The sequence below is a fragment of the Astatotilapia calliptera genome, chromosome 5 (genome assembly GCF_900246225.1).
Source record: "Astatotilapia calliptera chromosome 5, fAstCal1.2, whole genome shotgun sequence".
NCBI lineage: Eukaryota > Metazoa > Chordata > Actinopteri > Cichliformes > Cichlidae > Astatotilapia > Astatotilapia calliptera.
In genome coordinates this window covers 18994903-19007089 of record NC_039306.1, presented here as the reverse complement: position 1 = coordinate 19007089, position 12187 = coordinate 18994903, and the positions used below count along the sequence as shown (strand labels likewise).

The window sequence follows — 12187 nt, the reverse complement described above, 5'->3', positions numbered from 1 at the left end:
GATCTGCTGCATACAGAAGTTCAGGGAAAGAGTATGCAACTCTGTCTGAGCACAGAGCCTGGTTCCAAACACATAGTTCCCAGGGATGAGAGTGAGTGGCATTTAAGCCTTCAAACCAGCGAGCCATCTGTGCTGGGTGCCACATAATCTCAACAGGAAACAGTCATGGCTGTACACCACATCATCTTCAAGTCATCCACAGCACAGTCATACACACTGAATTTTATCATACTGTAGTGTATACTGTACTGATCTTAATTCAAGCTAAGAGTGCACCCATTTATTAGAAACGCAGGGTTTATGTGATTAAGAACAGGGTATTTCCCTCTTACAGCCTCTTCAATACTAACATGGTTATCAAACAAAGTAAGAAATGGCATTGTCTCAGTTTAATCACCCAACAAGGCTTACAATTCTCAGATGGCACTTATTTGTGTGGGTGGATCTTTACAATGGTGTGTTGGGGTTAAGCTCTTTACTCAAAGGGACCACCAAACTCCCTCAAAATGGATTAGTACTATTCCCAACTAGCTCCCTCTACGACCTACCCCAACCCCAAATCCCCACTCAACCCCTTAACATGCACACAGAAACACACTCATCTCTGTGTTTCTTTTTTTTCCTCCGTATCAGCTCCTTTAAGTACTCTCTTATTATGTGCGGAGGTTTTAAAATGCTAGTCCTTCTGTTGTGGCTAAATAAATACAACACAGACTAAATCAAGAGTGCTGAGTACCCATGCTGCAATGTCAACTGCAAGGTATTCAACCAGAAGCAATTGCCAGTTCAATCAATGTGTCAACAGCAAGCAGTTCCCAACTCCTTCGTGTAGACACGAGGAAGAGGAATGCAAAAGGAACAAGGAGATCATTGAAACGCAAAGAGTAGGAGTGTGCGTGCAAAGATCCATCACGAAGTGGAAAATAAGACAAGAGAACAAAACAACCAGAGCATCACAATGAAGAATGACGTGTCAGCAGGACAATTTTACTGTATGAATATGGCAAATCTACCCTAATCTGCATATAGTCACGTATGAGAAAGGGATGAAATATTCAAAGGTATCATAAGGTACAAGCAAGCATTGAGGTGTTTCATAATATATATGTACTTTTGGCATAAGGGCCATTTTAAGCTGAGGAGAACAGATGAATATGGTTTGCTCCGTATTTTTATGTTGTAATTTTCAACAGCCAGCTCACAAATTGAGAAATTAAAACTGTAAATTCAGACCTCGCTGCATGTAGCTGTAATCCCCATTATCGTGTTTCAGTGGCTGTGATTAAGTCATATTCACTCCTACTAGAAACGTGCAGGCGTGAATGACATGTGCAAGATTCATGTGGACCTGAAAATTGTAATTCTTCCTCCAGAACCTATCTGCACTGGGTTATTCTAGGCACGCAGCACTTGCAGTATAAAGGAATATGAGAATATTAAAAGGCAGCGAGCAGCTGATCGAGGCCGGGTGGGTGTCTGAATCTGTGATGGCGTACCATCATCACTTTGGAAGCAGCCAGGCTCAGCATGGCAGGCTTGGATGCCTGATGCCACCAGCCATCTGGCTTTGGATGAGACTCCTAAGGGAGACACAGGCTGGTGCCAACCTTCAGAAAACACTTCCAACATGTTTGAGAATAAGAATGGTGTGTTCAGCTACACTGCCGCTCTGTGTGAAAGCAGCAACTGTGTTCCTGCAGTCCGGTGACACATTCGCAAATACTACATGTTCTACATATGTTCACTGTATGCAGGATGTGTACTCAAGGACACCGGGCTCCTGTGGTGAAAAGCCAGAAAAGAAGACCAATGATTTGTATAACTCATATGAATTTCATTCATGCATAGCTCGCAACACAAATCGAATCAAGTCTTTTTTATTAAACACATGTAAAATGCAGGTGTCTCACCAATTTCAGCTCATGACTCATGTACAGCCTAACTGGATCTTTAGTGAACCACAACAGTGCACAAATAAAAATAAAATACTTCCACACTACATTCTTGAGACATCTACTATAACATCTACTGATCTACTGTCATTACATGTGCATTAAAACCATTTCTAATGATTACAATTTACACTGCTTGGGCTGCTGGTGGGCCAGATCCACTCCTCCGGTGGACTGGATGTGGCCCACAGTGTCTGACAGCCCTGTTTTAACAGCTAAAACTGCTTCTGCAAATTCACTTCATGTGTGAGCAGCATAGTTTATTGTATCCTCTGTGGAAGGTGCATAAAAGGCGCCAATTTACCATACAGGTTTTTCATTTAACAGACTGCCTTTTCCTCTTTACTGCCTTGCTACAGCTGTGCATATTAAAGAATGAGACTGTAACAGTGTATACTATAACTGGTAAATATCATATGTTGATGTCAAAAAGTTGATTATTAAATTCTGACTTTATTTCAGCTTTTTATTACGCTAACCGCCGTGAACTGAAACCAGATCCAAAATAGACCACAGCTGAACTTTACTTTAGTGACACATGACCAGGATGTGCTTAGATTAAACACAAGTCTGTCTGATCTACCTTGATACTCTAGAAAATTAGAGCATTAACCAGCAGCCGAAAAGCCACATTCCCATAAAAGAAGGAACAACTCTTTCATAGAGGCCTGAATATTTGTGTCTAAATGTCCAAATACGTATCCAGAAACAATAACTAGTTTCAGGACACCTGCGTTTATGCGTTCTTGTCTCTCAGACACAAATACGCACACATGCACACATGCACACATGCATCAACACACACTGACCCTATGTGACATGTGGAATCAAACACAGCTCTCTCACTGCTGCACACTGCATGAACTATTTATAATGTTCTCCTTCACTGAATTATTGATGAGCTATGTTTTCTGTTTCTCTACACTTTTCTGCAGTTCTGTGAGAAATTTGCTCCTTTTTCACTAAATATCCACTCTGGGCCTCTTTCACATTATAAACAATGGGGACAATTTTAAGCAAACAGGGTCGGTTGAGAACATCTAACCAACCATGGGGACGGGGAAAAATAGGCATATGGAGTAAAAACACAATGAAATCATGTTTTGTTTTGTTTTTTTAAAGTAATGTTAAAGTGAGAATGCTGGGAAGTCAGAGGTAATTTCTTATGTCAGTCACACCTCTACCTGTATTTCGAGTCATGAAAGATCTAAAGTATGACATCCACTCTGCCGTGTCTGCCTCACTAGCAGACTGTGATACCAGGAGGAGAGACAGAAGCACAGAGTTATTCAGGAGTAAGGACTGAAATCCAGTGTACTGTGAAACAGATTGAGCAGCAGACACTCCAGTGAAAATATTCTATGTTCTATTTACAGCCAAACTCTGGGGAGATGACAATGACACGGGGGTTTGTTTAAATCTCCTTCAGAAGCAATAAAGGGGGAGGAAACCTCCCAAAACAAGGACATCTTATTTACTCAGAGCCACACATGACTTTCAACACTAATTGATGTGAAATATTCCGCAATGTAACAAACAGTTGGCTTCCTCACGCTAATTATCACTGATTCTCACTTTCCTCCTCCTCCTCAATCTTTCACCTCTTTCCTTCCTCTCCTCCTCCTCCTCCTCCATTCTTCAACACGTTCTCGCATAGACACTGGCAATCTTCGTCTCATCCCAGATTAAAAAGGGGCTCGCTATTTTTTTATATAATGCAGCTCAGCCTAATTCGCTCTGGATGAATTATGCATTGTGTCACTAATAATGTGACGGAAAATATTTTTTTCTTCTTGAATGCTTCAAGCGTTTTCTGATTTCCACAGGCTAGAATTTTTTTTTCTCCTTGCGAGAGAATATGCATTCGATAAATGTAACAATCTGTTACCGGAGATGGTTTGGCATGACGTAGGCAAGCGGCTGAAACAAATAATTCAACAGTTTTATAGGTCCAGTGAATTTAGGTAAATTTTCTCTCTGCGTTTCCTCTGTTTGCCAATTTCTAGACACTAGTTTTCTCTACATGTGTCCCGCTTTCAGTTAATGTAATTATCTTCTGAGCTGTCAACACTGTAGGAACTGTTTATTCTAAGTTCTCTGTACAACTGTAGCAGGAAAAACAGACATCTTCAGATAATTGTATCAGTAAAAACCAAACTGCTTCTCTAAAAAATATCATGCAATTAAATAACAATATAAAAAAAAAAACAAAAGCAGAAAAGAAATATAAATCTGGTAATGATGGGTTTTTTTAACATACACCAACAGGCTATTTTGTTACAATGGCTGAACAATGTTTTACAATCAGACTTGCCTAAATTCTGTGTGGCATGGATTCAACAAGATAATGGAAACATTGCTTAGAGACTTTGGTCCATGTTGACTTTAGCCATCACAGTTGCTGCAAATTCATCCTGAGTCACGGATACAGTACAAAGCAAGATGGAGCCATGCTTTCATGTTGTTTATGCCAGCGGTCTCCAACCTTTTTTGCGCCACGGACCGGTTTATGTCGAACAATATTTTCACGGACCGGCCTTTAAGGTGTCACGGATAAATACAACAAAACAAAACCAGTACTGGTACCAAAAAAAAGACGATTTATTCATAACACACAAGAAAAGACCAAGGGAAACCAAGTTAACGATAAAAACGATAAATGCTAAAAACCGCTAAAAACCCTGAACCCACACCTGAGCCTCAACTCTCGCGGCCCGGTACCAATTGACTCACAGACCGGTACCGGTCCGTGGCCCGGGGGTTGGGGACCGCTGGTTTATGCAAATTTCTCACTCTATAGCCAAATGTTAAAGCAGAAGTCAAGGCACATAAGACCAGACAACCTTTTTCCAATCTTCTATTGTCCAGTGTTGGTGAGGCTGTGTGAACTGTAACTACAATTTCCTGTTCTTAGCTGACAGGAGTGACAGCCAGTGTGGTCTTCTTCTGCTGCTTCAAAGTTTGTGTTGTGTGCTCTTCTGCATACCTTTATTGTAACAAGTGATTATTTAAGTTACTGGTTTCAGGTCAATCTCTATAAACCCTTGAGTTTGTTGTTTAGGAACATTCCAGCAGTTCAACACTTTCTGAAACATTCAGACCAGCCTGTCAGGCAACAACCACAATGCCACCTTAAAAGTCATTTAAATCAGCTTCCTTTCCCATTTTAATGCTTTTTCTTAACTTCTGCAGGTCATCTTGACAATATCTACAAGCCTAAGTATATTGAGCTGCTGCCATGTGATTAGCGGATTAGATATTTGCAATAACAAGCAGTCCTAAGCACAAACACCTGTGCCTAATGAAAAACTAGTATAACATAAATAACAGCAAACACTATACACAATAAACTATTCATCATTTAGTATTTCTTGTTTAGCCAAAACCTGATAAAGCTGATTTCTTTAAACTCAAACACAAATCAGCACATGGATAAAATCATAGTGTCACTGTATGCATAAAAAGTGCATCACATCATTGACTAACTTGCTCAAAATTATTATAGCTAATGAGCAACACTGTCATGACATTGAAAAACTGTGTGGGAAGAGGATATCCAGATCTATGCAACAACCAGCATGTCAAACAGACAATAAATCTAGCATATGACAGCTTCTTCAATGAGTCTGTTGGAATCATGCACATAGGGAAGGCAACCTTCTTTAGTTTTGTTACCACTGCTTAGTTTAAACATCTCCATAATGCTGACAATTCTCCTCCATGGCCTACGTTCTATATCAACATGGCTCAAACTTCGTGTTGTGCAAAAGTGGTATTTGATGCATCGTATCAAAAGTTTTACAATTACAACAGTACAGCATCCCTAACCCCAACAGCTTTGTTACCACATCCTTGAAAAGAAGAAAGAATGGTTACAACATTGCCGGTGCAAAGAAACACTAAAGTTTGGAGAGATTAAGAGAGGATGAGAAGGAGGATATCTGTGCCAAACAAGCTGTGGAAATCAAGCTGAGGAACCAAGATTCAAAGTACAAAGCCTCACACCATGTCCAAATGGTTCTCACCCACTCTGGAGCGACCCACCTGCCAGCTCACGAGGAATGACAACAAAACCTGTTCACAGATTTGGAAAGAATCCTGGATTGAGATGCAGGCTTAAGCCTGCAGAGCAGAAACACAACACACCTATTAACTGAGTTCCTCCTAAAAGAAGAGCAACAGCAGTCTGAAAGTTTTTGCAGACTCTGAGCATCTCAGCATCCAAGCATGTAAGGGATGGCTGACAAACAAATTATCTCTCTGTTTCCATAGCAATCTATGAATGGGCTGTGCTACTGCCTGTGACAACCCGATGCCTGTGAAGACAAGACTCGCCCATAAAACGCTAGCGCTCTGCAGCAAGCCTGTTATTACTGCTATCATTCAATTGGACTTGATTTGCATAATTAAACTCTGTTATTGCCTGGCTCTGAATGCTATTGTCAGGTCCTGTTCTTACCAACCAGACTCCCAGCGTGACACAGGACAAGGGGGCACTTAAAGAAGAAATATACCCTCAGGTGACCCTGAGATATGACTAACCAATACTAAGATTATCCATTAAATTGAATTTAATAAGCCTCTGTTTCCTGTAGATAGGTCATTTATTTCTGCGCTTCTCCAGGGTAGTCACTGATGAGGTGAGTCACAGCTTGGACTTCACTCTGCTAACCACATGAAAGGCCCTGACGGAGCTGAATGAAGCAGGTCCCGACTGTGAAATAGAGAAAGGCAGGAGAAAAAGGAGAAGCTCACAGGCTTATGTAAAATATTGTTTGTGCAAGCTGTGAAGGCTCCAAATATCAATGAAGAAATGTTATCAAGTTAGCTATTTATCATTTAGTTATCATTTGTAATAATGCCTTCATAGCTCTGTGTTAAAGAATGAGAGTGAGAAAGAGTGGGTCATTCTTAAAAAAAAAATACCAAGGAACAAGAGAATCAGAGTCACGGTGATTCTCAAGGATAGAATAAATGCAGCAATTGCTGTCTATTTGACAATCCCTGGAGCCACATGCTGGATTCGTACAAGCAGTCATCCTCAGTGAAATGAAGTTGTTCACACCAAGAACACACCAAGATGACCTGGCAGCATCAAGTTGATAACAACCATTGTAGCGAGTATGCAACAATTCAGCGTTTTTCACAAAAACATGCCATTTTGTGTTGGAAATCAGAATCTTACCTCGACTATGTGTGGAGTGGGATTGAATCCACACATGTTGCACACTTGAGAGCGGCACTGTGTGCAGGTGTTGTAGTTGGGTTGTTCTGCTGTGTTGCCTATGTTGAGATTTGTTTTACAAAGGGGACAAGAGGCTTTGGCCTCTTGTCCCCTTTGCTGTTGCTGCTGCTGAGAAGGGGGCCGAGGCCCTTGTTGTGCAGACTGAGGTCCTGAGGGTTTACCTGCCCCAGCTCCTGGACCAGGAGGTCCTCCTGGTTTGGGGGCTGGTTTAGGGGGCTGCTGTTGGGGTTGAGTAGTCTCTGATATCAGAGTGCTTGCTTGGTTGAGAAGAGACGCACCAAAGCCAAACAACTTCCCGAAGGTTTGCTCTGGAGGTGGGGGCTGTCGTGAAGGGGAGCTTCCTGCACTGCGCGTCTGGTCCTGGCGTGGGTGCTGGGGTTGGTGGGCGGGTGAACTACGGGATAAATCAGGCTGGGATGGGGCCTTGGCCATCCCAGGGAGAGGGACTGCCCCTGGAGGCAGCCTTGCTTGCTGCTGACCTGCGCCAGCTGGACCAGTCTGTTTGGTAGGGCCAGGCACTGGATGGGCCTGCAATGGAGGCTGCGTCTGAGGAGGTGTATGTGTCTGAGGTGTGGGCTGAGCTGAAGCGTTAGGTTTAGGTTCTGGATTGGTTGCATGAGAAGGAGAGTGAATCTGTTGCTGACTCTTGGAACGTGGTGTGGTCATATCCATCCCCAGTGCTCTCTGCATTTGACAGTTTAGACATAACCACTCTTGGACCTGAAAAAGAAAGAAAAACAAGGCAATGGCAATAAGCTACAGTATCTTGTTTTCACAATGGGGTACACTGGATACAAAAATAGAAATTCATTGAATAATCAGTTTCCTGCAACTGCTGAAAGAAGGTTGCATTTTTATCTTGCTGGCTACTGAGTGATTTTACCATGGTGCCACAAACTGATAGCAAGGAAAAGTCTTGCAGGCAGCCTGAAAAGTCCCGGTGATAATCAAGCCTCTTTCTCCATTCCTCCTCTACTTCACTATGTCAACATGCTCTCCTAGTAGCAAGCCTGACACCCCTGAAAAAAGAATGAAAGAATAAGCAGCTACCTCACAGACCAACATTACCATTTACTCACTAGATTCTCTACTGCGAACTTTAAAGCCACATAAAAAGTGATTCACTCATCACACATCACTCCGTGGCTGACAGGTTGCTGCTAGTGGGCATTCTGGCTTTCAGTTGTTTTGGTAATTCTCTAATCTACTTACCACCCCCTCATGTGTCAATCAGCAGTATCATTCGCTCCTATTGGTAGTCACTTTAATTTCTCACCCCAAAGTTATGAAAAGTTAAAACTGGAACCAGCCTATTTTATTTTGCCTGTTGCTGCAACAATCAGTGCTCTGCCACTCGCTTTCAGCATGGAAGCTTCTTAACTCTGTTTCCCCCACAAAGGCAAACACATGAATGTGCTGTTTTTGACTGCAAAAGCAGACACAACTAAGTCTTCATGTAAGCAAGTGAAAAGCTGAAAATCCACTGCATTCATTTATGACCGTAATGTCAAGTCAACGATAGAAACAGCATCACTGGTAGCATCTTGTCTGATTTAGGCTTTCACTGGGAATCTTTCGAGTGCCTACGATATAACTTGTAGAAGTGGCCGATGTCGTTGGTATGATTTTTATGTGTGTGTGTGTGGCTCGTGTTTCATACATATTGCTGGCTGACAGAAACCAATAAAATGCTGGGACTTTTTCCCACCTGTGTCCCCACTCTTTATCGTGGTTGATTCAACTTTTTCCACTTTTTTGTAAAGTCCCTCACATCCATTCCGATGGTTTCAACACTCTCTCCAGGAATTTGCCAACTTATGTGTGTCCTTATATTGATGTTATTCCTTATACTGAGATGATGGTTGTTTTTCTCTCACTGATATATTTAAAAACTGCTGTGAAAAAGTAGTCGAAAGTGAGCAGGATGAATCCAGGTGTGCCAACCTGACGTGTATTTACATTTTTAGGGAGACGCACATCAAGCAACCGCCTGTGTTAAGGTGCATGGTTCAGAGGGGTTTGCACAGAGGCAGTAGGTTACATTGTAGATTTCCCACTGAAGTATAAAACACTAGCAGTGTGACAAACATTACCATTAGCTTTTTTATAAAATGACCACCAGAAACTATAAAAGCAAGGACTGGGTGTGAGTAACTGTGTTTTCATGTCATCCACAGTGATTTAGTGAACCATAAACTCCACTAGTCCAATTTCTCTTCCCTCTCTAAAGATATCCAAGTAAAATGAACTAAAAACTGAAGAATGCTTGTATGGGTGTGAATGTGAATGAGTGTGTTGATCTGTTTATGTGACAGACTGGGCGCAGTCCTTTATCCAGTGCGTGCTGGGGTAGCCTCCAGCCTGCTCTGAATGGGAAATATTGTGTGTGGAAAATGATTCAACCGCAAAATAATTGTGAATGGTGTAAAATATCTCATTGAGGAAGGATTTGAGTATCCCCATGCCTCCGCATAGGCATTTATTGCTACCCATCACTTACCCATAAACAAAATGTGTGTGAAATAAATCTGACAAATGAGATGAACTCTGAAAATCCTCAGTAAATCACTGCTGCCCCTGATTTTATAATCTTCCCTTCCTCTGTCTTTTCTGGGAGTCTCTTTCCTTTTTGCTTTCTCATGATTTCATATTTGCATTACATAACGTGGAGAGCTCCTCATTAAATTCATTCCTCCAATCTCCTTGTGTTTCTCCTGTTGATCTCTTTGCCTCTTGTTTTCATTTCTTGTTCACTTACTGCTTCATACACACACACACAAAAAGGTGAAAGCCAGAAAGAGGCGCTAGTGATGCCACATGGCCATAGACTGTAATTGGCATCCTGGTGCTCTGACAGCTGCCACACTATTGTAACTGTCTTGGATTCGTGGTCATTGCATAATACCTTAATGAATTATAAATGAAGGCAGCAAAAGGTTGTAGGTTTGGGTTATCGCTTGGAGGTCTGGGCCTCAAAGAACAAGCTGGGAAGGCTGGACTGGGTTTTTTTTTTCCTTAGAGCTTAGGGTCAAAATTGCCTTTCAGTCTGTGAATCTGGATTTCATAAAGATTTTAGTTCAACTTTCCCTGAGAATTATTTGCACTCTAAGAATTTCTAAAAAAAAGTGTAATGCTAAAAAAAAGGGCAGTCTGAAAATGCTTTTAACTAACAGTCTGTCAGCGGAGATGTTCCTGCTCCATTATTCCATAATTTACAATACACTCAGCACTACATGTGGCAGAGTACACATCACAGCTGAGCAGACTTCAGTGTGGATTCAAGCGGAGTTGTCACATTAACCCTCTACAGCTTGAAACATGAAATAATTTCCAGAAAACATTTTTTTTTTGAGTATGGAGTGTTTATTGAACCTTCTGACAAGTAAAGAAAATAAATAAATATCCATCTGCACACATAAGTTTTCATTTTAATGGCATTTCTTTCCCAATTTATTGCTTTAACATGTGCTGTGCAATTTATTTACGTTTTCAGGTGAAAGAAAATCCCACTGAGGATGATGATGAAGTCTCAAAAACTTGTTTATCAAATATCATACACTAGAAAGGGGTATACTGATAAAATATTTATCAACAATGACTCTACAAGTTTAGTTTTTAATAAAACTCTGCATAAGCTGATATCAGCATATGATAAATGCAGTAAATGCAAAGATTTCATACTATTTTATGCATCTCTTGTATTTATTAATGCATTTCTAAAGCCGTCTGGTATCTGACAACATGTATTAAATCAAGATTAAGCAAAATTGTATCATACTACTAGATAAACAGGAGGAAGAAAGACATAATTTAGTCACTTCACAGTTTAACTATGAGTCACTGGACCTTAACTGTAGTATTGCCCCTCATATTGTAAAGCAGTGACTCACTATTATGCTGGGATTTCTGGTTGAAGAAGAAGCTCTCTAACTTAAACCCACTCATAACATCGAGTTTTGCTGAAGCCTGATCGGACTGCACTCATTTCATTGCACTTCATTATTCAGTTATAGTTATTCACTATTTGAACTGCTGCAAAAAATGAGATATGGGTAGTGATATGACTCACATCTCTCAACGCTGCACTTTTTTCTGCCTCCAGTGGTCAGAATTCTAGTTTAGATGATGTAGAATTGAGTTTGTCATATTCAGCACACATTGATCTCACCATTAGGTATGATTACAGGTGCAATACAGCACCTACAGTAACTATCCTGATCTGGGCAGAAGTACAGTAGTGCTGAGATAGACAGCATTTTCTGTAGCTGTAGCACTTGCTAACAGGCAGCTGCTTCCTCTGGGTGGAGAAAAAAAAACAACCAATCGGGGAGATCATGTGTGTTAGACACTTCCTCCGGCTGAGCTGGCTGGTTGCCTGCAGGCTCTATGCAGTGAGTGCATACGGCATAAATGCCATAAAATCCTATCCTGATCCAACTCTTCTACAGTCTAGTTTTTTATCTGCCTTTCTGGATCAAATTCTGATTATGCAAAGAGAAGCTTTCAGGCTGTGTTAAAAGTGAAGGAAATTAAAAATCTATTCATCAGTTCACAGATGAAACACTCATCAGAAAACTACCACACATATTATGACAAGCACGACTCTGAGATTGCTAACATGATTTTACAGCACTGCTTTAGTCATCGGGAAGAACTTTAACTCTTCTTCGAATCCCTGCTGCTGCTTTCTGACCACACCTATCTGTTCTTGTAAGAGGCATGGGCTTGAAATTTTCAACCAGATGGGGCAGTAATAGACTACATTTCCCTCTGCTTAACAGTCATTTTTTAATAACAAGATAATGCAGTTTTTAATTATATATTATCTTATTCTTATTGCAACAAAATCTTTAATGAATCTATTGCAATAGCTCAAAATTTGACTGTTGACTGCTTTTAAATGTTTAGCAACCTCTTCACCTGCTTCACAGTATTTCTTTATCTCTTAAGTCAGTCATTCGATCAGTCAGTCATTCAGTAAGTCCGTGTA

The 12187-nt window shown here is 40.9% G+C and overlaps 1 protein-coding gene across 3 annotated transcripts in view; it reads right to left on the bottom strand.

Annotated features, from left to right (window-relative positions):
• The window catches only part of bsnb (bassoon (presynaptic cytomatrix protein) b), an 80647-nt gene that overhangs the window by 47141 nt on the left and 21319 nt on the right, over nt 1–12187 (bottom strand). For all 3 annotated transcript variants that reach the window (XM_026167801.1, XM_026167802.1, XM_026167803.1), the window contains exon 3: nt 7138–7917. In XM_026167801.1, the coding sequence (XP_026023586.1) occupies nt 7138–7917 (780 nt within the window). The remainder of the gene's footprint in view (nt 1–7137; nt 7918–12187) is intronic.